Source organism: Agelaius tricolor, unplaced genomic scaffold (genome assembly GCF_023055355.1).
Source record: "Agelaius tricolor isolate 1412-34295 unplaced genomic scaffold, bAgeTri1.0.p SCAF_5, whole genome shotgun sequence".
NCBI classification, from domain to species: Eukaryota; Metazoa; Chordata; class Aves; order Passeriformes; family Icteridae; genus Agelaius; species Agelaius tricolor.
Genome location: NW_027269265.1, coordinates 55,578,369 through 55,605,646, shown reverse-complemented (window position 1 = coordinate 55,605,646; position 27,278 = coordinate 55,578,369). Strand labels below are relative to the sequence as shown.

The following is a 27,278-nucleotide window of genomic DNA, read 5'->3' as shown; positions in this document are numbered from 1 at the left end:
TGCTCTGAGAGCACATTTCCCACAGGGTTTGCTTTTGTTCCCATAGGTGAAAGAGGGAACAGGACCAGGCTCTGAGTCAATTTGCTCCATGAAGCCTCCTCAGCTCTCAGCAATGAATAGTGAAGATTATGAATTTTCTTGCATTTCGGAATATGCTTATTTTTGGACCAGGAGAATGTCCTGTTTCCATTCTGCTAATGAGCTCTGATGGAAGAGATCCCCAGGGAATTAGTTCAGATACTTACCTGTCTTGGGACTGCTTATTAATAAGCAAAATGAGATAAATGCAAATTAGAAATGACCAATTTGAAGATTGTCTTGAGCAAAAAAAAAAAAAAAAAAAAAGTCTTAAATGAGGCAGTCAACAACAGAATTAAGGCTTTGGTATTTTTAATAATTTCCAGGACCAACCTGTGATTCCCTCCATTGCTTGGAGCTCAGCCAAGTGTCCCTCCTGAACGTGTGTGCCCTACAAATGCTGAGTGCAACAGCGTGGGCATCTAGAACCTCTTAGCTGCCACATCCCAGCAGAGCACATCCCTGCAGCTTTTCCCTGACATTCTCCCTTTGCTACCATGCACCTGAAATAACAGGTGAATTACTGCATGAAAGGTGCCACTGAGCTCATTTCCATGTAACTTCCTGGGATAATGGAATAAACCAAAAGAAGCTGTGGCTGCACAAAGTCTGGTTCCACCACAGACACTGTTTTTCCTTTAGAGCACACCCACTGAGGATGAATATTTTGACACAAAACTCCACGTGGGTTATGCTCGATATTGGCAGGGATGGAGGGTGCACACGAGAGCTCTTGGAATCAGGACAGCAGGATGGGAAGAACACACAACCAAGGGAAAACTCCCTGCCCAGGGAATTCAGACAGTGCTGTGCAGTCACTGCTGTGCTATTTGCCACGTGCTATATCCAGTCACAAAATATTTCACTCAGTGACACGGCCAGAAAAAGCCCTGTGAACCCCAAAGTCTTGGAGTCTTATAATAACCTCTGGAGCACACCCTCCTCCACAAAAGGAGCCCAGCAGTGCTCCCAGTGACCTGCCAGGGACACACTGCATGCAGTTTGTTCTGTATTTAAAGAGTCAGGCAGCAGCCACAGGGGCTGGTTTCAGTGCCTTTGTGGCCATCTAGCACTGCTCTGCAACAGGGAAACAAATGCTTTTGGTTTCCCTAATGAGATTCGTAATGCTGGAATGAGGTGTTTCAAAACTATCTGGAGTTTTCAGAGTATCCATTTATTTCACTGGTTGAAAGCTGAATTCAGATACCAGTACTGGGTAAAAAAGGATTCTGTCCTTAAAAAAATATACGTACTTTCAAAATTCATCTGTCTTCTTTCCTTCTCCCCCTTCTTTCCGCTTTTTTAATTTGCAAGTTTATATTCCTGAGAGCTGCTGGACCAGCACAGTAGGAGGCTACTTGTCACTTGAAGTTCAAATGCAGGATTTCAGAAGAAGGAAAAACATTGGAGCCTTTATGAGCATTTCTTGGATTGGAAGAGAAAGTATCACCATAATAATGTAAAATGCCATTTCTGTTGCCTACAACACCATGTACATATTATCGCTATCATCTTCATTACTATTTTTACGGGCGGGAGGGAAAATCATTCTAATACTTCAGTCAAAATCAAGCCACAAACAGGATGGAAAAAATCAGCTGATTTGTAGAAGGAGGGCAGCTGAGACAGGTCAAGACGTCATGCCAGGACCTCTGGGAACTGGAGCTCTGTCAAACCAGAGCCAGCCTGGGAGAGATCAGAGCAATCCTCAAGGTCCTGACAGTGAAGGGCCTCAGGGAAGGTGGGTGCTTGTGGGCTCCACCTGGGGCTAAGAGGGTGGATGGAAATCCTGGCTCAGAAGCCTTTTTTGGGGAGTGAGGGACTGTGAAAATCCCACTGCCTGAGGACTGGAAGGTGTTGGAGTGAGCAGAGCCAGGGAGCTCTCAGAGCTCCCCTGTTTGTTTGCCTGGATGTCCTCACTGAACTGCTGCCAAAATAATTTGACAAAATGTTAGTTTTGGTGGCAGTGACAGTTTTCACTGTGAGTACTGAAGAGGCAAGAAGTGTCATCCTTAACAGCAGCAGGGGGACGTGTTACACCTACAGTCAGTTTGCATCTTTTCCTTTCCCCCTGACACTTCCCTGCCCTTTCTCACACTGGCTGGGGCCACTTCTGGAAAATTAGGAAGATGAAGGAGAGAGGAGAGAAGAGCTGTGCTGGTAAGTGTTGTTATACAATAAATTTTGACAGAGCTTAGAAAGTTTCTCTCCACCCCTCTCTATCATCCCAGTAGTTTACCTAAAGTGTAGCAGACAAATTGAGGAGTGTATATCCAAAAAACTACCCCCAGACTCCCTCCTGTAGCAGCTTTGTAGGTGCAGTCATAATTCAGAACCATGGGAACAAACCTCTCACACACTGTTGTAGATTATTTTTTACCAAGCCTGAGGAATGGTTTGCAACCCCTTCTCAATTTTCCTGATGCTTTCAACTCAACAGGGACCCAGGCTGCAGGATCAGTTCCTAAATACAAGGGATGATGATTTGATCAGGTTGGCAAAGTGGCTTCAGGAACTCTTTTCTTGCCTTTTGGGAATGCCCTGCTGTGGAGCTACTCCTGCATCACCAACATTGTACATTGTCATTTATGACAGAGTTGCATATTACTTGAAGTTAAGTATTACTAGAATTTGAACAATACTATACAATTAATACTATATAATTTGAACATTATTCTATTTGAACAATAACAATAAGTTACATATTTCTAAAACTTCTGTGACAATCAGGGATAAGGGAATGACAATTCCATCACCTGCAGAGGAAAAAATGCAGAACACCTTTGCTCATGGACTAACCCTACACTGCTGAAGGAGCTGCAGCACCTCAACAAAAAGGTCACAAAGAAATGTGCCAGACACATTTAAAGAGCAATTTGGAATCACCAAATCCCAGCCAAATATATCTCGCTGTTGTTACAGCATAAATATAATTACTGCTATTATTAGTAGCAGCAAAAGTTACTATTAAGGTTATTATTAGCCATAATTTTTACTGTGGTACCACTGAGGAATTCCCTGTGGAGAGCAGGGTGCCATTGCAGCACGCCCTGTGTCACTGTTACCATGACAGTTCTGCTCTGTTTGCCGGGGTGTTTTGGCTAGAGAGCCAGCTGCTGACTCGCTGTGCTCCAAGTTGCTGAGCAATAAATCCCACACCAAATTCAGGACCAGATTTCTGCTCCAAGTCTCAATCCTGTGACTTGCCACGGAGGCTGCTCCGAAACTCCGACTGAGTCCACTAAGGCTCTCTGCAAAAACTCCACTCTACCAAAACTGGTGGCTCCCCAGTCAAACTTTTGAAAATACATGTTGCAGGGAAGAACAGGAGGTGCTGCTGGTGAGATTGACACTGGTGAGGGTTATTTGTGGGAAATGAGGAAGATGAGAATTATTTGTTTGCAGTACAAGCAAGTAGAAGCACATTATACCAAGAAGGAGATATTTAGTTAAGCAGGATGAGACAAACTTTGTGAAATGTTACATGAACTCAGGTGAGATTTCCCTGAAAGATTGTGTCAAGAGATGAACTGTTGTCCTGGCTCTCAGCTTGATATTGAATGTACTAATTTTGTTAATCCTTCCAAGATTTGACTTTTCTGTCTTCTAGCAACATGTGAAAATGGTCACTGCACATGGAGAATTAATTTCATTATGGGTTCACTCACAGGTTATGTTCCCCCTTAAAACTTCCATAGGCTTCTGGGCAGGGGTATGTGTCATCCACTGAGCCAAAAGTGCAGCAGGGGTGTGTGGGGTGCCCTCAGCTGCTCACAGAGACCACAGAGGGAAGTTCAGCTGCCCCAGGACCGTGGGGTGACACAATTCTCCTGTCCCCAGGGCTGCAATCCATTAGCATCCACGGGTAAAGCCACGGTGGTGTGTGCACTAATGGTTCCAAACCATTACCTACAGGGTTGAAATCATTATCACAAAAGCACCAGAGGTTGTGATTTGCATCTCCCCAGCTATGGGTCCAGTGACTTCTCCATCTGTCATCACCAGTAATCTCTCTGTGTAATCTTCCTGGTACCTCTGTGCCGCCAACATCCCCACTATAGGTGTTGTGTTTTCTAATGGTCCACTTAGCACATTCAGAAGTCTTCCAAGCATTGTTTGATTATGTCTTTTAGGGCTAAGATCTGATCAGTGTTTGCACACCCTCTTCTGAAGCTGAGCTGACTTTTCCTTAAGCCTGCCATTCAGCTGGGCCTGCTTTCTTGTTCCCAGGCACTCCAGCAGAGGGATTCACAAACACAGCAAACAGGCTAATGCCTCTTGAGTTTTATACTCCTTCCTGCCACCTCTTTTTCTTTCTCCTTGGCTTGTTGTGAGCACAGCTGAATGCCAGGGATGAGTCCTTCTGCAGCTTCAGAGAGCCCTGGGGACACCTGGCAGTGTCCCATGGGTGACACCTGTGCTGCCAGCACAGCCAGGAGGGTGCAGGGCCATGTGTCACACCAAGGGCTGCACCCAGGGAGCCACAAGGGTCTGCAAAGCCACTTCATGGCTTTTGGTCTCAATTCATGGCACCTGTGCTTGTTGGCTTTTCCTTTTCAAAATTTCCCAGCATGTTTTGGCAATGCTCTTTCTGATCGGTTTCCACTCTCATTTCTCACTTCTCACCTAAATTCCTGCCTTTTTCTGTCTCCCTTGTCCATCAAATCAGCTTTGGAAAGATGAACCAGCCTGCCTTTTTCTGTCTCCCTTGTCTATCAAATCAGCTTTGGAAAGATGAACCATCCTGACAGGTTTGTGACCATTTGTGTGGAGCCATGTGAGTTTGTGACCCACTGTGTGTGTCCCTCACCTGCCAAAACACAGAGCTCTCTCTCTCTCTCAAAGGACCTATTTAGAAATACAGATGAATTAAAAGTACAACTGGAATTTGGGTTTAGGTCCTAAAAAACATACTCAGACTTTATTCAGGTTTAGGTCCTATAAAAACATACTCAGCCTTTAATCAGGCTAATCACAAAATTGATCTGTCTCTTCACACTCAACTCTTTTTGTCGATGGACTTCTGTCAGATGTTATCTGATTAAGTATTCATACAGAGGTACCATGATACAGGCAGGCAAAATGGCACATTTATGTAAAGGATGATGAGCATTCAGAATTTCCTGTTGTGATCAGGTCAAAACAGCAAACAAAACTACTACCAAAAAAACCCAAAAAAACAACAAAAAAAAAAAAAAAAAAAAAACAAAAAAAAAAACAAAAAACCAAACCCAAAAAAAAAGGTACAAGGAAAACAGTTCTCTAACATTTCTGGTTGTTCAAACACTGCAGACACGGTGTGAGGCATCACAAAACCCTGCAGTGTAAAGTATTGCTCTGAACAGCTCACAAGCTTGCTTGGTGCTGATGTAAAACAGCCATTTCACACATTTTTAACAAAACAATACTGCTCAGGGCAAAAGTAAACCCATTACAAACAAATAAATCCAGAAGATATTTATGCCAATCAAAAATAGTCATGTTGGTGTTCATGCCGTGGCATTTTAATGCTTGAACCTGTATTTTGTAAAAACAAAGAAAAAAAATTAAAATACATTTCAGTAATAAACTATTTATATCATATGGAGTAAAAATATCTCTGGACCATGAGGAAAAGTTTGTGATGTTTTATTTCAGCTGGAAATCAGTGTAACAATTAAGGCTCCCAGCTCAGGTTCCAGGGAGGCATCTTTCTTCCATTGCATTTTTCTCTGTCCCTCCTATGCCAACTCTTATAAAACAAGATACCACAGGATTTAATTCTAAAAATCTAATATTACTGCCTTGTGGTGAACTGAATACTACAGATTCCTTCTTGATAATACTGTCTCATGGGATTCCTGCATGGTAACAGAATCTCCTGGGATTCCTGTCTGGTAACCATATCTCACTGGATTTTGGTAGTATTTCTCCCATTGGATAACCCCAGCCCCACCAAATAAGCACTCATAAACCTCACACTCTCTTTATTTTACATTACATTATTTTGCTAATATCAGATCCTGGGGTTTTATCACCACTTTTTTTTCACCAAATTGGAATCAGGGCTTGAAGAGAAATGAATATGATGGAATATTTGGTTTGTTGGACAAGAACAGTGTTAGGATATTCCTTTAAAGGAGCAATAATTGGAATGCTTCATGGCTTCATTGCACTTAGTCTTTAGCCATACATGGACTAGAAAACTTTCTGTTGTCCTGAAAGTGAGCCATGGTGAGAGTTCTTCCTCTCCATGCCTGTGAGAGAAGCCACAGCTGAACATTTTCAGAAGGAATGTACTGAGAAAGGTAAAAAACCTTGAGGAAGGTTTTCAGCTGAATCAGGGAGCAGCAACCCAGCCTCTCTGTCCACCTGGTTGTTCACAGCAAATTGACTGGGATAAAATCATTGCAGCAATTCCACCAACACACCGAATTTTATTCTTACACTCCTGCCTGGTGTTGCCAGAAACTTTTCCAGCTTCTCACAGGATACAGGGCCACCCTGGGAAGTTAAACTGGGAGATTCTGTCAGGGGGACTGCACATCTCGCAGGGCTCAATCCTGTTCCATCACCCCGCAACACTGAAAGTGGTTCAGGAGAGACTGTTCTGGGTCTCCCTGTGAGATTTCCAGGCTCAAAAGTTTTGTCTGCAGCTTTTTGACTTCTTTCTTGTCTCTAATGGCCCACTTTTGAGAGGATGTGGTTGGGGTATCACCACCAGGGAGGGATTGCTGCTAAGGTGGAACCCAGCCTTGCACTCAGTCCCAAAAATGTGGGTCAGATAAAGCACTGATGGGCCCTGCAGAGAATCACTCTGTGTCACTGAGCTCTTGGTGTGCCAGCAGACAGCTGGGAAGGTTTTGACCAGGTGGCTTTAGCAGAGCTGTGCACCTCTGGCTCCCTGAGAGATGCTTGCCAAGGCTTGAAGCCCAGTGAAGGTGCCTGAAGAACACAAATGTTAGAGATGAAGGAAGGTAAACAGGCAACACCTTCTATCAAAGTGCAGACAAAAAAATGGACATATGCCATTTTTCTTTTTCACAGCTGTCTTTCTGTCCAAATATAACACAACTCCAGAACTTGCAGCCATTCCAAGCCCTTTTTTGAATCCAGACCAGGCATCAACACCAGTTTTTCTCTGGTCCTGCCCAAGTTGTTGAATCTCATCACACTTGGAGGTACAAGGAACTGTGATAACAATCCCTGGCAACTTAATGTTATTTTTGAGAGGATCAATGAAGTTCATTAAGCACTTCCTGAAGGTGAAAAAAGAAAATATGACTGACACACTTGATACCAGATCTGCCAGGACACCTTTACCCCTAAACCCTGGCATTTCCATGATGGTTACCTGCCTGAAGTACCACTGGAATCAGCAGGCAGGCGAGCAAGTGGAGGTCCTGGCTGGCACTTCGGCAGCCCTGGGGTGCCTGGGAAGGCTGTTCTGGCTGTTGCTGTAGGCTGGGATAACCAGAAATGGTGTCAGACCAGGGGCTGCATCTCTCCTCTGCTGCCTTTTAAGTATCAACTCTCTGCTTGGACAATGAACTGAGAAAACTGCGCTGGAGCTTAGGACAACAAAAACCTTTGACCAGGGGGCTTTTGATGGTCTCTTAAGGGGCCATTCATGACTCTGTGGTGAGTCACCACCCCAAAAATACTGCCGGGGCTATTCATTCAGCGGGGCAAGCTGGAAACAATCTAGGGAACTCTCATCTTCAGGTCAGTGGGGGCTGGCAGCTCGGCCGGGGAACGAGGGGCGAGACGAGAAAGAGCACGGCTCCCAAATTGCTCTCGTGCATGCTGTGCCTGGGGACTGGCCCTGCAGGAAGGGAAGGGTTTATTCCATGCCCAGAAAGCAGAGCTGGGGGTCCCTGCTTTGCTGGGATGAGTGTTTTTGTGCTTGGACCCCCAGACGAGCCGCAGCGAGGAGCGATGAGGCTGGGAAAGGTTTCTGTAAAACTGGGACGGGAAGGAACTTGGGGAGAGCTTGGGGGAGACACGTGAAAATTCCTGCCATCCCACACTGCTGGAAGGGTCAGGGAGAGACTTTAGTGTTTATCCTGTTTATAGCCCACAGGACCTTCTTAGGGCCTGAAGCCCTCCTGCTATAAAAATAGGGGAGAATCCATAAAATCGGCAGCAGCATCTCACATATAGCACAGCTCCCTTCTTACGAGATAGGCAAGGAGCTAAATGCCTTAATTAGAAGTTCACTGAGTTATTTTTTGTGAGTTGCAGCCAATGACACAGAACATGGACTCCTGATGGAATACCAAGGCAGTAAATCAATGGAGGGTCTTTGCTACCGTTCATGAAATGCTCCAGCTGTGCTTCTAAGGATTATAATGTCAACAGAACCCTTGATTTGAATCACAGCCTTGCCTTCACTCAGGGGCCGTGTATTAGTCTTGAAAAGCAGACAGAGTTTCACTGCTCAGGGGAAGGAAAAAAAAAAAAAAGAAAAGAAACAGAGAATTGCAGAGCTGAAAATAAAATGGTGATGTAGGAGAGGAACACTGCTTTGTCTCTGCAAAGGAGACACGTGGTGACTTTCAATAAAAACCTCTAGAAACTTGAAGTTAAAGGTCTTTCTCCATGTTTGTTTAGGATAAATTTCAGAAGTCAAATTTAATTTTTCCAAATACATTTAGACAGTGCTTAGGCACCTGATTAAGTGCTCAGCTTCAGCAATGGCAGCTGACTTCAGCCAAGGATCTGGTCCTTACTCAGAGTATGAAATAGATCAGGAACCCCAGGAAACAAAAATGGATCATTTCAGACAGTGTTAAGTTTGTCTGGAGGGCAAATATGTTTGAATACCACTCGTGATTATGTTTCTGCTTTAGGGCATGATCAAATCATAGAATCATAAAATACCCTGAGTCAGTGGAGGCTGCACTGTATTCCATCAGGCTGAATTCTCGAAAGTTGTGTAAAAGGTGCAGTTTTGCCTTAGCAAAACACTTGAAGATTCCCAGGAATCTTTTGACATTTAGCAGGTGCTCTCCAGCAATGATTGTAATAAATCTTAACAACCCACGTGTAACCAGGCGACAAAAAAAAAAAAAGCTGAAGGATTTTCTAAATGATGACCTTGAAGTTGTTGACGAGGTCACAGTGGCAGTGTCATGCTGCAGTTTGCACATGTTCTTTCTTTCTTATTCCTACAGGAATCAGCTGCTGCCAAAGTATACATGATACAAAGTAGAATCTTGATTATCCAAAGCTCAGTCATAGTCTCTGTTGCCTATAATACAGTTCTATCCCTGGCATTTATTGCTTACACTGAAAAGTATCTCAGTTATTCAAAACCCTGGTTACTCAGATTCAGTGGCTGAACCCATTAAATCAATTTGCAATTAATTCAGTTGGCTCAAAACCATTTCCCCTCTCACAAGTGTGCTGAAGCTATGCAAAGATTTGCACAAAAATCACTCAGAAAGGGAGAGACCTGCCTTTGCTTTAGTTGGAAGCAAAAAGTAGAAAGGAATCTCACATAGCCCCAGTAGTCCTGGAACTGTTGGCAGGTTTGTACCTTTGCAGGAGCAAGAAAACCTCATCTCTGAAATGCAGAATTATTTGAAAACGTTGCCTTGTGCTACCAATAAGGTTGAGGAGCAGCTGAAATGCAGCGGGGTTGTAGAGCTGAGCCAGTCCTGAAATGTAATCCTGGCTCTGCTGCACAGTCATGGTACCCAGTGGGGATGGGAGCAGCCTTTGCTCTTGGCTTAGCATTTGGTTTATTCTGGTTTATTTTAGCTCCTCACCAGCACGTGTGGAGCCTGTGCAGATCTGTGCCAGCTCCTGCTCCCTCCAGCACCTGCAGGGCTGCCCTGGGGCTCCTGCCCATGATGGGCTCCAAGAGCCTCATCCCATCGTTTCCTTGGATAACATGAACTTCCCTTCCTGTGGGGCCTCCAAGTGCAAGCACATGTGCACCCAAAGCTGAAAACCTTGGGTTTGCATCCACTAAACACATCCCTGTTTTGCTACTGCCCTCTGGCCAAATAGAAACTACAAGTTTCATAAACCAGTGAAACTGAAGGGTCACACTGACAAGTGGATGATGGCATTGCAGATAAAATGCTTTAGTCCTGCAAGTGTGCGCAGAATGAAAACCCACTGGCCTTCACCTGGCAGGGCTCTCCAGGACAGATTCTCTTTTTTCTTCCCCACCTGCTCCTGCTTCTTTTCTTCTTTCTCCTCCATCAGCCTCATGGAGGAAACAGCCCCACAAGAGCAGCTCAAGGTGTTAAGAGTATTTTTCTTCTCTCTCTTTGCATTTTTACCTGTCCACGTCTCCTTTCCTATTCTGTTTTATCAATGTTGCATGGAAGAGAGGCACAAAGTGTCTTTCAGTCTTTCCATAGATTTTTTAACCAAATGCTTCACTAGTTTCTAAAATAAAGAGTAATTATTCCTTTGTTTAACCAACATGTTCTTTACATGGAACATAACCTAGATTGTCTCCAATGTTTATCAAGAGAGCAAACTCTTGTCTAACCTCTCTAAGGTCTTGTTAGACCTCTGTGGCTCAATTCTGAAGAGCTTTGTTTTACCATCAAATACAATAGATAATCTCAGTTTTCATGGCTACTTTTGAACACATTTCCAGTAAAGCACTTGAAATACAGCTTCATTCTTCATTCAGAACTGGGGAAAGAAAGAGTTAATCTGATCCCGAGGGCTTTCTTTCCATGTGCACTACTGAAAAGGGGTAACAGATACTTGGAGCAGACAGGCTATGGGACACAAATAAACTCAGTTTCTGCTGCTGTAGTTTTAGACCCATGTTGCCATGAAAAAATGTCCAAGGATTTAAGAATAATTTTCAGTTGGTTTCACGGTCTGAGCAACACATGCCTGTGAGCCTCCAGTGTCTGCAGTGCAAACCAGGCACGCAGGGTCACACCACAGCTATGCTGTGCCCAGTGTCACCTCTCCTCTAGGGACACTGTCTCAGGGGGCTTCTTTCAGCCTAGATCACTTCTGGCTCCCTAAAGTAACACTTGTGTGGCTTTTCCTCATAGAAACACAGAAGGAAGGTGGAGCCGTGACCTGCTGTCAATTCTTTCTTAATGAAGCATCCAAAGGCACTGAATTCTGGTCACACTTGGTGAATGAGCCCATTTCTCCCTCCAAAATTCATGCAAGGAGTAATTTCTAGAGATAAGAATTGATTTCAGACAAACTATTGTCTGGTTATCACATATGATGCATTATTGGGCAGAGTAACCAAACCTGCATGAAGTGCTTCTAAAAGAAGATTATTTCCAAATTTTAAAAAAGGGTATTTCCAAATGAAACAGACATTCAGCTCAAAGTATGAGACCTTGTGATATTTTGACACTATCAGACCTAGTTTTCTTTCTTTTAAGACAAAAATTTGCAAATCAAGCAGCTGATGCCAGAGATATTTCCAAGCTGGTGGAACAGCACATCCCACAGGGGGCTGGATCCTTCAGGAGTTCTGCAGCCACCCCCACTGTCCTGTGTTTCTTACACTTGCATTAGCACCAGGATGTCTCTGAATTCTCCTCAGTGTTCTTCAAATCCACATATTTCAGCAATAAAGACACCCCAGCATTCAGGATTGATGCTGTGGAAAAAAGAAATATTTTCTTTAACCGCAAAGTGAAGCCCTTGAACAAAACCCCTGATTGTTTTGTGGCAAAAAGGGGATCTTCCTTGGATTTTTAGAAAGGCTTCCCTCCTGCTATGCAGTGGTGGCATCTGAACAATTGCAGGACTAAAACGGGACAGTTCTCTTCAAGCATCTAAATTTGGAGGTGGCCCCAGAATGCTCACAAAGGAGGGCAGTTCCCATCAACTGCTCTGTAATTATAGATCTGCTTGTTCACCTTCCCAAATCCTTCAACCCTTCTGAAAGGAAACAGGAGACATTTGAACTTGCAAACTTCAAAGGACTGTTTAAGATAGCTTTAAAAAGAAATAAAGACCAATCAGTTCAATGCATTTTTCTCCCTCTCTGAAAATCCAAGGAGGAAGAGAGCAAATCCTTACTAGAAGAGGAGGCAGATATGTGGACTAAAGCTACCTTATCCAGGCTACTCAGTTTTGTTGTATCAGTTAGTTCTCACAGGAGAATAAGCTCCAAAATTTCTCTAGGGTTTCATACATATTCTCACTCTCTTTTTCCCTCTGCTTTGCTAATTCATGCTGCTGAAATAAACTTTTCCAACATCATCCTTATGGGCAGTGCTCTTTCCTGAGCACATCCAAAAAGCAAGGCACCTTTTGCTTACAAAAAAAATATATTTTGGCCTAAAATTGGAGAAAAATAAGTCAAATTCAAGTCATATTTTTACAACTAGATATTTTTGTGCCTGCTTTTATTCATGAAGTATTTTGGGGTCAAATCTTTTCGTATTTTAGAAGCTGGTCACTTCTTTTTGCTGTCATGTTAATAAAATGGGTGACAATAAAAAGGAACATTTGCAGCTGGCAATGTTTTCTCCCTTGGGTCAGTTTGTGTTTAATGGTTGTGTCCACATCATGGATAAGGGTGAGAACTTCCATTTCCCATCCCAGGTGACATGTACCAGTGTTGGATCAAGCCCTTTTCTGATCCAGAGATGGGGCAATTGAGAGGTGCCTTAAAAACTTTTGTTCCATTTTCAATCTTATGGGAAGGCTGAGACAATACAGATGTTATAATTCACTTATCTTCAAGTTTGTATACAATTACATAATATAAAAGCCTTCTATCAAACTTTGAAACTTTTCTACAAATTCATTTCCCACGTGCCACAAGTGAAAAACATGAGAAACAACCACAGAGGAGGGACCTCCCTCACATTGCTCATCTTGCAGCTGAGTTTTCCTGGGGACAAACCAAGGAATTCACTGCTTGGAAAACCCCCCCTGGCAGCAGCCAGGAATCCATGATAATTTTTAAAAATGCCATTAATGGAACAGAGGAAAACCAAGAATTCTCCAGTCCCTGAAGATCTGTACAGCAGAGGAGACCAGAAGCAACCAAGGGGTGATTGAAGACATTTCCCATCCTCCTGTTCAGCTCCAGGAGATGCAGGAATATCTGCCAGGATCTGACTCATGGGGAGATGCCCTTTGCAGTCTCCTGGCTTTGGCAGGTTGGCATCCTTCCCCTCTGCCTCACCTCTCCACAGAGAACCATGGAATAGTTTGGGGCTGGAAAGGCTTTTTGCTGGTGAATTTTCCTGTTAAAAGATACCTCTTTTGTGGCCAGTAGAAAGATACTATATTTATTACCAAGGAAAATAGTTTGCATTCCAAGAAGGAGGAGAAGAAAAGCTGTCAGTAAGGTCCCTCTGTGCACAGATTATTTTCATAAGACAGATCTTAGCAGTTCCTATCAAAATCTTTTTGGCAGACTAATAAGCTGATATCCTTTCTATCCTTAGAAAACAATTCTGCACATCAATAATGCATAAACAGCTGTCCTAACTGAATGCCTCCCTTTACAAGGCCTTCAGCATGTCACTGGTAATTAATATTGAAATGAATATTGAAGCATTTCAATTCCAGGAATGTAAAGTTATGTGGAATCTCATTTGCTTTGAGTCCAAAAGTGTAAATGTCTTTGCTGTATCAATGTGGCAATCAGTGATTTTGTTACAAATAACCTTAGAAAGGTTTGGCTTAATTTGTCTGTATTCACTTTTGGGGAGGTACATTGCAAACTTTTCTCTTTTAATGCTCTCCCTCAGCTTTTGAGGCAGAAAAAGGATTCCTGATTTTTAATGTTACACATTTTTTTCCAGAGGAAAATTCTATGTTTCTATGACATACATGGGCACCCAAGTATGAAGAATCTTGTGCTTTGTATCAGATACAAATAAGCACTAAGGTTCAAAGTTTTCATTGTTGTTGTTAACAGCTTTATTTTCTGAGGTTATTGTATGGGTCTGAAGGAGATTTTGGATGTCAGTGCTCAGTGGTGGCAGAGTGCTCAGGGGAAAGGTTTTCAATGCAACTCAAAGAGATGTTTTACAAAGGCATTTTTCTGTGATATCTCATATATTGCCCTGCCTGGCTACAATTTTAATATATTTACTTTTCTGCTTCTCTGAGTTCATATTTACAGATGAGGCTGTGAATTGAAGTTATGATGGTGAATACCAATTGTTGTAACAGCTTTGTTGTAGAGATTTTTCTCATCCTGAGCTGCTCTGGATGGGAGAAAACCTTCTGAAAGCTGGGGGGGTGTAACCACATCCTTGATTCAGACAATTATAGGACACACTTAAGCCTTGTCCACTGAATAGTTGAACTAACACCATTCCACCACCAGCACCATGCAAGTATCCTAAGGAAAGACACGTGTGGCCAAAGGGATTTCTTTGCCTATTGTTTTCCAGAGGGTTGTACATCTATAGAAGAAAGGCAGAGAAGAAAGTGGAAATGTCAGGAAGCAAAGCAGGAAATCCAAGAGCTCACAAAAGGACTCAGAACAGAGAGGGTTTTGGGGCTGGTTAGTGCTGTTAAAGAGTAGGAACAAAACATCCCTTCTAGCATTATTTTCATGCTTGTGGTGACTGGGAAAAACAGATTTTGTACATTCATTGGAATTAAATAAGATTACCTTGAGAAATGCTGGGGGAATAACTGTGAAGCAGTTTCCAAATAGAAATGGATTTCGCTGCTGCTCCTGCTGAGGGAAACAGGAAACAGGAGCAGGGCTTGTAGAAACCAATATCAGACCTCTATAAAGTGGTGAAACAAAGAGCCAGAAATATCACAGAATTACCAGAATATAACCTCAGGATGGCAAATGGATGTTGCTCAAAGAGAAGGGAAATCCATGCTTAGAAAGTGGAGGAAAAAAGGTGTGAGTAAATTTGGAAACAATTCCTGCCTTGTGGCTTAGCTCTTTGGCATGGGGGAGCTGTTCATGTTTTAAGGACAACTCTTGCTTTTTACCAAGGGACAGCCACAAAAGTCCCAACACAATCACCAAAGGCCAGGATATTTTGCATGAGGTTGGTGATGAGCTAAAGCAAGGGTTAAAGAAACTAAAAAATCTGCTCCACATAAAAATCAAGTCACAGACCAGGTTGTGTATCTTCTGTCTGGAAGCAAGCAAATGAAAATTTTGCCAAAACCCCCTCAATTCACTGTCCTCTGCCTCATGCAAAGACAATGACTTTCAAGCCCTGTTTGAGTAATGTGTCAGTGAGTGGGAAAGTTAAAAAAAAAAAAAAAAAAGCATAATTTGTACAATTTCTACAGAAAAATGTTTTTTAAAAGTAGAGAACTGTGAGGAAATGGTTCTACAAATGCTAGAAATGGCACCAATGGAAAGACTTTTGCCATGGGGAGGAGGTGAAGGGGATGAAGAAAAGGAACCTTGTAGAGTGTGGGAATGAGATGGTGCAGAAGAGCAACCTGAAAAGACAATTTTTGGAAGTACATACACCAGCTGCTCCATTCTTGTTCATACCTGCCAATTGGGCAACTCTGTTGCATCTGCAGTGAGTGATTTTAAGGGAGAGAACAGAAAGGTAGTACAGCAGATGGCTGGAGTGGGCTGGAGAGCTGCTGATCCCAAACTGAACAGTGTTGGTGAATGGAGAGAAATCAGAGGGGCTGGGAGAGGGAGCTGGACTCCAAAATGCCCAGCAGGAATCTGAACATCCAAAGGTGAGAACAAACCAATAATCAGTTTGAATTAAGGACAGCTAACCACTGAATCACAGACAGGTTGGTGGATGGGAGCCCTGGAGAGTCCAAGGATCCAAGCAGGGTCATCCAGAGCAGGAGAAGGGAATGAATGAATTTGTGGTGAGCATCCTCTCCTGGCTCCAGGGTGAGAACAGCAGTAGCTTTGTGCTCTGAAGTATGTGAAGTTTTCAGAAATGCTGGAGCCCCCAAAGGGGTAAAGTTTACATCTTCCTCAAAAAACACAAAATAAAAAAATCCTGTACAATGGAAAGGTGTGGATTCACTCAAGGAGCTTTTAAGAGAGGAGATACATCTTGATGTTTTAATCCTAAGGAGAAAATAGCTCAAATCTACTTCCTCCTCTAAGGTATCCACTATGGTTCTGGTCCAAACAAATAAAATGGGATATAGATTACAACTGGGATCATTGTCATGAATAGGATTTCAGCCTGTCAGTGTCTGGGAACTGTGGAATTCAAGGTTGCTAAAAGAATATTAAGCAATGAATGTCTGTAATGAAAAGCATTTCAACAAGAACATTAATGTTTCTTAAAAGATAGAAAAAAAAAAAGAAGCCAAATCCCAAAGCCATCTCCTTTGAATTGCTGCAATGAGACTGAGCAAAGAAAAATCCTAAGAATGTGGATGAAATTGTTTTAGGTTGATGTGAAAATCATCACTTACCTACAGTAGTTAAAATGCCATTGTGTCCAATGAGTTAATTATTTTTTCTTTTGTCTCCCTTCTCCTTTCTTTTTCAGTGTTAGTATTTTAGGCTTTGCTGGGACAAAAAACTACCACTGAAATAAGAATTTAATTCATGTGTTAAGCTTAACTTTGTTGTGATTTCCTATGGGAAAATTGTTCAAACAATATTCCCACAAGCACGAAATGCAGCTCTAAACAAAGGCAGGAGTAAGAAGGTGTTTTGTAATTTGTGATATTCCTGTATCACCCACTGCTGATCCTTTATGGTATGGAGCTGGGCCATCTGGAAAAGAGAGGCAGGAGAAAAGAACAAGAGGAAAAATTGGTAACAACAGAGGTGCAGCAAAGCAAGGGATACAGCCAGCACAAAAAATCTTGCCCTTGAGAAAAGCTGGGAGTGAACAGCAAAGGTTTGATAGGAAATGGACTTGGAGCAGGGGTGAAGATGCATCTTTGTGTCATGGGAAACATGAGTTTGGTCATTTTCTTCAGACCATCAGGTCTATCAAAAATATCTGAAGCAGGCAGTAGTCATTAACTTGAAAACAGCAATTTTAGGGGAGAGAAAGGTGAGAATGGATCATGGTTTTGCTACAAGTTGAGGTCAAGTAAATCTGAAAGTGGTCAAAAGAAATGTTTTTCATTGTTTATTTAGAAATTACACCTGAAGGAAACAGTGTGTCTCAACCTTCAGCTGTATGTGATATTTTCTTGCTGACACTTTCCTTCCCTTGAATTTTGTTCCTGGAGCTGGAGAGCTGGGAGGGCTCCTGTATCCCCCTTTCCTGCCCAGTCATCTCCCACCTCCAGGGGAAAGTGCAACTGGGAATTGAGACAGGGAGCTGGCAGACCCAGGAGTGTCCCCAAAACAGCCCTGATGCCCAGGAGGCAAAACATAATTTTCTTCCCTGATAGGACCAACTTTCAGAAGGCACCTTGGATCCTGCAGCAGTTTGGGCCCTGTGTGGCTGGCAGGACAGTGAACAGAGAGAAAACCTGGATTCTTCTGCTTCCTTTTCAGTGTCTCTGTTTCCTCTTTGCACAGTGGCTCCTGGCATGAGGCTGCCTGGTTAACTCCATGAAGATCCCATCACTATTTTTTTGCTGTTTTGTTTTAAAGCAGGAAAATTTGGGAACCATGAGTCATGGTTTTCCCTGCTCTTCTTTAAACCTAGATCTATTCTGTGTGCACCATTACTTAATGTACATCATTTAAAGGGCTTTTTACATTATTTTAGTACAAAAAAGAATGGAGATCAAGGAACTTTGACTTTCTTATTGAAACATTTGACTTTCTTATTGAAACATACTTTCCTCCTTTGTTAGAATATTACAGGAAAGATAGGAGGCTGGAAGGAATGGAACACATTATTTGGTATAAAAACACCTTTCTGATTTTATCTTTATGGAGAAGTAAGCAGTGCTAAACCCAGGCTTGGTCACCTCATTCTGTGAACTCATCTTACTTCTCTCTCTCACAGGTTTCACCTCCTGCTGAAAGGAAGATCTTTCCCTACCTAGTTTTAAATGAGCACATTTAAATGGGTCTATTCAAAAGCAGCCCACAAGAAGACCTTTTTTCTCAATATGGCCAGGAATGGGATTCACACCTGTCTGTTTCTATGAAATGTCAGATTTAAATTAAAAATCTTTTGTTAAATTCACATAGAGCATTTATTTCAGTGCAGTCTTTCTTTTTTCCAGCTCTCCACTATTAGTGCCTAACTCTTGGAAATGAAGAGCACAAGGTCAAACCCCACTGAAATGACCTTTATTTGTGCATGTCAAGCACATCTCAGTCTTTGTACTACTCTGTCATCTCCTGGATACCAAGAAAAGTGTTTAAAGCTTAAAATTGCTCAAAAATTGAATCTGTGATGGGGACTCCCCTCAGCTTTGCAGAAGAAGAATCACAGCAGAAAAAAATCATGGAAGCATGGAATGGTTTGGGTTGGAAGGGACCTTAAATCTCATCCCATTCCACGGCCTATCGTGGGCAGGGACACCTTCCACCATCCCAGGTTGCTCAGAGCCCTGTCCAGCCTGGCCTTGGACACTTCCAGGGATGGGGCATCCACAGCTTCTTTGGGCAGCCTGTGCCAGGGCCTCAGCACCCTCACAGGGAACAATTCCTTCCCAATATCCAAGCCAAACCTACTCTCTTTCACAACCCATTTGAGTCCTACTCTAAGCGAGGATCCATCTGTTGGTAAAGAGATTTATACTGCCAAAGCCTGACCAATGCAAATGCCACTTTACCACCACTCATTTATTTAAATGACAAGGTGAGGCATCTCAGAGTTTTAGTTTAACAAAATCAAGGATAATCTGGTAATGTGAAGGTCTGTTGAAGTGTTTGAAGTAGATGACAATCTTACTTTTCTTGGACAGTCCTGGAAAAAGTATAATTGATAATAGGTGGTCATAAAATAAAAATAAATATATGTAAATTAAAAGAAACAAACCACCAGTTTTCTAACTCCTGTATTATGTAAAAATAAGAATGTAGCCTCTCATGGCCAGAAGAGCCATGAAAGCACTATAGCTTCTCTGTGGACATAAAGTTGGTAAGTGTTAAATATGATCTGTGAGGGCAACACTGAGATAATAGCCTATGGCAGGTTAGAATGAAAATACTTTTGAAATGAATATTGAACGATTTTTTTTTTTTTTTAAAGAAAAGAAAACACGAAAGTCGTTGCAAAATTATTACACCCAGCTGATTTACCTTTGAATGTGCCTCAGCTTACCTCCCATCTCCTTCCCCACAGGTAACAAACCTACAACAGCTACGAGCGAGCGATGTGGGGTTTGGTTCTATCACAGAGCGTATAAAACCTGTCACTGTTCGTGCCCCCGGTACAATCACAGCTGTGAGCTCTTTTGGTAGCTCTTTGAGGGCTCTCAGTCCCTGCCAGCCCATCAGTGCCCTCTCCTCCTGCGCTGGTTCCTGCTGGGCGCCCTCAGGAGACCCTCCCGGAATTTGGCGCTGCTGTGGAACAGCCGGACCATCTCGTGGTCCTTGTTATCCAGCACTCGGGGCAGGAAGAGAGAGGATTTCTGTGTCCTGCGGGTCTTAAAGCCCCTGCGGGGTCGTCCCTTGCCGTTGATGGAGAGGTACCAGAGTCTCTCGGCGCTGGCTCTGCGCCTGCTGCCCGCCCTGCCGGGCACAGTCCGGTACAGCCGCGAGGCGTAGGTGTTGTAGCCCAGCTCGTGGATCCGCTCCACGAACTCGCACTCGGCGTTGTAGCTCTCCTGGGGAGGAAACACGGGGGAGAAAATATAAATATAGCGGATATTTCTGCCCCTGAGGAAGGGGAGAGAAGGATGCACCTGACTACATCTTGTCAGAAGGCTGACTAATTGCTTTATTATACTATTATTATATCATATATTATATATTATTACATTATATTATATTATATTGCATTATATTAATTTATTATACTATTCATCCCTGGCGAAGGGGAGAGAATGATGAGGAGGACTCCATCTTATCAGAAGGCTAATTAATTACTTTATTATACTATTATTATATATTATATTATTATAATATATATATTTATATATACATATATATATTTATATATATATACATATATATATTTACTTATTTATTTATTATTCTATTTATCCCCGATGAAGGGGAGAGGATGATGAGGAGGACTCCATCTTATCAGAAGGCTAATTAATTACTTTATTATACTATTAATATATTATATATAATATATTATGACATATTATATGACGATATTATATATAATATATATTTATTATACTATTTTATATATATTATATATTATTATATTCTATTATATTATTCTATATATATTATATATATTTCTTTATTATACTATATTATATTATAGAGCATGATGAGGACTCCATCTTATCAGAAGGCTAATTAATTACTTCATTATAATAATATAATGTAACATAATGTAATATAATGTAATGTAATATAAGTTATATATTTATTATACTTATATTATATTATACTTATATTATATTATACTTATATTATATTATATTACACTATATTACACTATATTACATTACATCAAAACTGAATCTGACAAGCACTCCACTGCACACAATCTTGTGACTGTCCCCCAACAATCCCAACACACACACACACTCTTGGCCCTGACAGGCCAAGGAAACAAAACCCCATCACTCTGGGTAAACCATCTCCATGTTATATTCTGCTTTTGCACAGACACAGGCACAGCAAATTAGATAAGAATTCTTTTTCCTTTCTCTGAAGTTCGGAGAATGTAAAACCCAGAAATATTCTTGGGAAGAATTGCGCCTTGCTTTTCTCTGGGAAGAGAAATGTGGCGACAACAAAATCTTAAGCCAGACTCTCCTCAGTTTTAGGACAAGGACAGCAACACACTTGGTAAGAAAAGCCCAGAAGGCAGGAGGGAAGCACTGAGCCTGAACAAGGTGCTGCCGTCAGCAGTGTGAGCACACTCTGTGCACCAGAGACCCTAGGGACCAGCCCCAAAACCAAACTGAAAACAAAGAGGTGGCATGTGAATAGGAGTGAATAGCTCTACTGATTGTTCAGATGTAATCTTTTTTTTTTTGTGCTTATGAATTTAATGCAGCTGTGAAACTGGACAGATTATTTAATTGCTGCCTATCAACCTCTGCCGTCTATTGAAAAGGTAAAATTCTACAGTGTAATGTAAAATGTGTCTCTTCAATTTGTGTATTAGTCATTAGATACACTTGCAGTCTGTTACAGCCAGTTCAGACTGGATATTTGAGCAGTAAAATGTACCTTTATGGAGCTTCTTGAAATGTATGAAATTTATGAAATTGAAAGCACACTCTGCCTACCTGTGTGCTCCTCCAAAATGCCAGGCTGCTCCTTTATCACAAACTGTAAGGCACAATATGCACCCGTCCCAGTTGCTCACATTTCACAGGATCTGTCCAAAATTGCCCCTTTTCCCCTGCTCCTTGACTGAGAGACCTCTCTGCAAAAGCCTGGCACGAGGAACTCCTTCCCCCTCCCTGGGAGCAGGAGAACCAGCACAGACAAAGGACCTCCCACACTGCCCATCTTTCCTTAGCTCCAAACCCATCCTTGCTCCACTTGTGGGATGAAGATTTTAGCATCTAAAATGTGTGAAGCACAGAGGCAGAAAGGAACCACTACCGTGGGGTTTTATTTTCCCTTGTCTGGAGGGTGTGGAAAGGGCACAGGTAGCCAGAAGAGCCCTAGACCCCATGAGCAGCTTGTCTTTAGTGCTGCTCACTCCCCAGAAACACTGATGGGGGTTTAAGAAGGTTTTAAAAGACTCCACATGTCCTGGATTCCCAGCTGTGCAACGGAAGCGCCCTCCCTTGCAAGGACAAGGCTTTCAGATGCTGTGGGGCTGGAGCCCACACAGCCACCAGATGTAGGTGGGTTTGTCCTGCTGCCTGCCTCCCTTCTGGCTGGGGAGGGTTTAGCACACAGGATAGATCCAGAGGATTGTCACAATCTGCCAAGGGCACAAAGGGATTCTGCAGGCTCAACAGACCCATCTTGTTGACATGGGGAAATGGGTGAAGTGAGGGGTAATGGAGTTATTCCAATGCCATTTCATAAAATGCTCCCTGGATAATTATCCCTGAATTAGTCAGGTTTTTTAAACAGGGACCTTGCACAGGGTCTTGGGCTAGTGATAGCAGTGAAGTTGTTGGACAGGCAAGCAAAGACAGGAAGTTTCTCCTGAGCTGAGCCCTCACCCCTTCCTGCTTCTGTGAAAAAAGCTGGAGTGGAACAGCATTCCCTGGATTGTCCCTCCAGCTCTGAAACACAAGCCTGAACCAGTCTCTCTCAAACTTGAGCTGGAAGGGGACAAATTATCTTTTCAAGTTATACAGAAACCTTCAATGGCTGATGTTCTTTGGCACGTGACAGATGAACAAACCAGAGAATGAGCAATCAGGAGATGGCCTGATGCTCCTACCACCAGAAAGAGAAGTCCAGGAGAAAAGGAGTCTCAGAGCTGTCCTGCTCCTGGCTTTTCTGCACTTCAGGAGAGGATCTTTTTGCTCAGAATTTGTTTAGTCTTATTTTAATTCAGTGTAAACAATCTGAAGGGGAAAACCCCTATTTTGAAGAAGGAAGAGAGAAAGATGAGAAAGAACTTGAAAAAAATCATCCTTCCAAATAATTTCTTTGGGGCAGATGCTGGTTCTGAACTGATGGAGGAGGTCCATTGAAAAATATGCCCATTTCAATCAGAAGCAAACAACTGGACAGGCTTGACTTTGGCAAGCAGAGCTACCATGCCCTCATTCCTCTTCAGCTGCATTTTCCTTGGCCAAAATCATTTGCAGTGTGGTTCTCTGGAGTAGCAAAGAACACCCATCTTTACACACAACCCCCTTAATCAGAGAGCATCACGTGAGGCACATTAAAGAAACTGGGTGGTAAACACTGCCAGAACATTCCTGAAAAGCTGGAGCTAAAGGTGTCAACCTGGGGAGGGACAGAGTTGATTGTGTCACCTAGGCTGGGTCCTCAAAGATCACATCCCTCAAGGGTATGTCCTGCTGCCCAAATCAACAGAATTACATCTAATGACTCCTAGGAGGGAGCAAATTTCACCTCAGCCATATTTCCCCTCTTCAAACCTGCTTCCACACCCCAGGATTCATGGGGAAACTGCACAGTTTGGGCTCTCCTGCAGTGAGACATCACAAGATTGCTAGGATGTAATCAAAGACAGTGGAAGAAATTCAAGCAGGGAGATAATGTGTGTGGTACACGCTGACAAATGTGCCCTGCTATGTCCCTGAGTGTGAAGAAGCCTAAGCTGAAGTATTTTATTCACTCAGGGGAAATACTGTCTGGGCTGAGGAGGCAAGGCTCCCACTTATATCAGCACACCCCGGATTTTATCTCACAGATTAAGGAAAAAAAAAATTAGGTCAAAGGAGTAAAATAAGGTGTTTATTTTCACCTTTATCTTCTCACACCTTCTCCTTCTTGCTTTCCTTGCACAGCCCTGCCTTTTAGTACTGCAAATTCTTCCACTGCCCAGCCATAAGCTCTGTGCAAGGAAACTCCCATCAGGAGGCTGCTTTCCTGCAGCACCAATGATGCTCAGTTACTTGTGGACACTCTTTACCTGACACGTCCCTGCAGGCATCCAAGATCCATATAAAACATGGACAATTCTGACATTCCACGTACCTGTGGCTGTCCAGGCAGTAAGAAGGTAAGAACAGAGCTTTTCCCCCACCTTCAAGAATACACTCACTGGTTGCCTGTAAGAATTCCAGGCAAAAACCTCTTGTAGCTTTACTCTTCTCCAGAAACGTGGATTTATAAGAAATCAGTGCTCCCCACTAGACCTGTTCCCCCCACAGGAAATGACAGGCACGTGCCAGGCTTCACTAAAACTTACTGATGCATAAAGTCTGCCCCTCTTGTTCATGGCCAGGTATCTGCCAGAGAACAGGCCCTTGATGGCAACGATTCCAACATCCACAGCAGTTATCTCCAGGATACCTCGAAACAGAATTAGGAGATGAGTTATTGCTCATGTGTAACTTTTTGAGATACATTTGCATGGCTGCTTACCTGAGGAGTGTGATCTCACAGCTACCACTTGCTCACATAAGAATCAGGGCAATCATGTGGATGCAATTATTATTATTTGACATTATTATTATTAACAATACAAAGCAAGGATGATGCAGGAACTGTTTGAGACAAGGTGGACAAGAAACCCCAAGATGTCTGATTGAGATTGAACCCCTTCAAAAATGAAAAATATCTGACACTGAACTAGAGGTTCACTTAATTCTTTATGTGCATAAAAAACTTTAAATCTTTTTTAACGCTTAGGAACACAAGAGCTCTTGACTTATTGAAGCCAGTCACAAAGCTGCCCATTCCAGGACAAAGCCCTTGCTGAGGTCTCCAGAGGGTGAACCAGAGCAAGGCTGCTTCATTTTAGAGCCATGAACATAATCATGAAAGGGACTTGAGATTTAGGAACCAGAACAAGGCTGCTTCATTTTAGAGCCATGAACATAATCATGAAAGGGACTTGAGGTTTAGGAAGCCGATGCTGCCCTCCAGACAAGGACTGTCTGAGACAAGTTAAAAGGGAGGACGTTTTCAGGCCATCCAAGACAGGCTCCTGCAACAGCAGAAGTGTCACAGGCCAGGCTGGTGCAACACCTGCCCAAATGTCCAGCCAAAGGTGCCAGGACACCCATGGAGGCACAGATGACTCAGAGGATGCTGGTGTATGTGCATGGCTCTCCATCAGGCTCGCCCAGACCCTGCTCTCAGCTCTCCAGCCACATCCTGATGGCTCTGTACTTTCTATGAGTGCTTGAAAGCCAGAGGTGACCCTGGCACCCCAACCCCCTGCTGCCTTTTGGAAAGGCTGAAGGCAGAGCTGGGTTCCAAGGTCCCTGTGCAGAGCTGGATTGCTGGGAGCTCTGAGACAGCTGGGCTGGGTTTGGCACAGCTGGTTTGAATCAGGCACCGGTCGGCTGCTGAAGGATGCCTCCTCCGGGCTGTGACAGCGAGGGGGGACTTCTCTAGGAAATAGTGGTTTTCCTTTATGGACTTCAGACGCATCCCTGAGGTCTCCCTATATCTCTGTGTGCCATCACCAGGCGGGATTTGCGCATCCTGGGGTGGCGGGGCCCAGGCCGGGTGCGGGGGCGCAGGGGGCTCCCCCGGTGCTGAGCCCCGCTCTCCTCCCTCCTGCCGCCCTCGCACAAACCCCCTCACTCCCGACAGATCCGCTTTCATCCTAATCACCGCCGCTGCCCGGCACATGTCACTGGGATAGATGTGACTTAGCCCCCGCGGGAGCCAAGCTGGGACGGGACGGGGACCCGCGGGCAGCTCCAGAGGGCTCCGGGAGATGCCGGGCTCAGGCAGGGCTGGCGTGGCGAGCCCCAGTGACAGCTCGGCCGGGCTGCGCAGGGCGGGGTCCCCGTCGGGGAAATTTGTGGTTTGGGGGTCTCCTCCTGCACCGGGGGCATCGCCACCCTGGGCCGGCCGTCGGGTCCCCGCACCCTGCAGGGCGTTCCCCGCCCGGTTCGAGGGCCGGGGACGCTGCCAGCCCCGGGACAGGGGAGCACCGCGTCCAAAGGAGCCAGCGGGGCAGCTCCTGGGACAGCGAGGCAAAGGAGGGCAGGGGATGGGGCCAAACCCTCGACCCCGGCGTCCCCGCCGAGGAGGCAATTATAATTTTGTACAATTAATCCCGGGCAGCGCGGGGCAGGAGCAGCTTCGCCACCGCCCCGTCCGTGCCGTCCAGCGGCGAGGGCAGAGCCGCTGATGCGGGCGAGGGATCCCCATTCCCCATACCCGGCCGGGGGCAGCGCTGCGGGGCGAGGCGAGCGCGGTACTCACTGAAGGCGCTGTTCTTCTCCAGGGTGCCGTTGATCCTGCCGCCGGGGTGGATCTGCAGGTGGTACTTGGTGGCACAGTAGAGCTTCCTGCGGCGGGGCGCTCCCCCGAGGTGCTCGTAGACGCCGCCGCGTCCCCCCGCATCCCGGCGCGGCCGGGGGGCGGCTCCGGAGGGCTCGGGCACGGCCGCGGCCCGCCCCGGGGAGCGCGGCTCCTGCAGCAGGGTGAGGAACAGGATCCAGATTATAACCATCGTGGCATGGTGGCCGCAGCGCTCGGTCTGCCGGGGAGAGCGGGGCTCGCAGCGAGCGGCACCAGGGCTCCCATTAAAGCCGTCTTGCTAGCAGCGCTCCGGCGATGCCGAGCGCACGCTGCTCCGAGCCGCGCAGCATCGGCGAGGTGTTATCAGCCTCGATCCGGCCCTTTTATCTGTCTCAGATTTACTTAAATCAATAGACATCGGCGAAGGCCACCGAAGAGTCCCAGCTGTTTGTGTTACACGCAGCTGCCGTGATCAGCCTTCTCCTTGGATTTCCAGATAGACAGACGGCATGCGTGAGACAGAGAGGCAAGGAGGGAGAGAGAGAGAGGGAGGGAGAGAGGGAGGGAGGGAGCCGCTGAATTTCGGCAGGAGACTGCGGGGAAAACAGTTGATCGACGGAGCATAGAAATAAAAGGAGCTTCCTGCAACAATAGCCTGATCTGCGACCAATTGATACAGAGCAGAGGAGGCAAAAGGTATCAGTCTCGTGTGAACTCCCAGAGTGCAGCGTGGATAAAATTACACAGCATCTCTCTCTCTCTCTCTCTCACCGCACACCCCCGCACGGGGGCCGCCCGCCCCGCGGACCCTCCGCCGAGCCGAGGATGGGGATGGACGGGGGGGATGACGATGCTCCAAGGCAGCATCCTCGGGAGGAGGCTTTGGGGAGTGTTAAAGGAAGAGGAGTGAGGGAGGGGGTGCGGGTCCCGGCTCCCCGGGAGGCGCTGGGGGCAGAAACCCCCCCCGAATTCGCTCTGCGTGTGCGGGTCCCCTGCTCTGCCCCCGGTGAGCAGCACAAACAGCCATTCCTAAATCATTCAGCTCACGCTTAGGATTATTAGGCGTTGTTTAGACAGAGCTTTCACGATTTAATCATTCCCAAATTAACTTAGGCAAAGTAAGGCCCGGCGAGTGTTCTGATGTACATCCCTGAGTGCATTTGCAAGAAGTCGCAGCTAATCCTTTTCCCTGACTCCTGGAAAGTGCCTGGAAAGTCTCATTAGCTGGCGCGGAGCTGCCCTCGCTAGCCTGTCGCTTCACACCACTGCCTACGCTTTCAAAAGAGGATGGAGCTACCTATAAATAAATATAAAAGAAGGCAAAAGGTTCAACAGCTCCGTGAATTACGCTGTCCCTGCGTGCTCCTCAAAGGCAGCTCGTTAATTAGATTTGCATCTGAAACAGGCAGTA

General features: G+C 44.6%; 1 protein-coding gene across 1 annotated transcript; it reads right to left on the bottom strand.

Moving 5' to 3' along the window:
• Positions 1 to 16,695: 16,695 nt before the first annotated feature.
• Positions 16,696 to 26,574, bottom strand: FGF3 (fibroblast growth factor 3). The gene is made up of 3 exons (XM_071428451.1): positions 25,829 to 26,574; positions 23,853 to 23,956; positions 16,696 to 19,692 (listed from the first exon to the last, which is right to left on the bottom strand). Exons 1-3 carry the CDS (start codon positions 26,076 to 26,078, stop codon positions 19,360 to 19,362), a joined length of 687 nt encoding a protein of 228 aa, XP_071284552.1. The 5' UTR covers positions 26,079 to 26,574; the 3' UTR covers positions 16,696 to 19,359.
• Between the last annotated feature and the right edge of the window lie 704 nt (positions 26,575 to 27,278).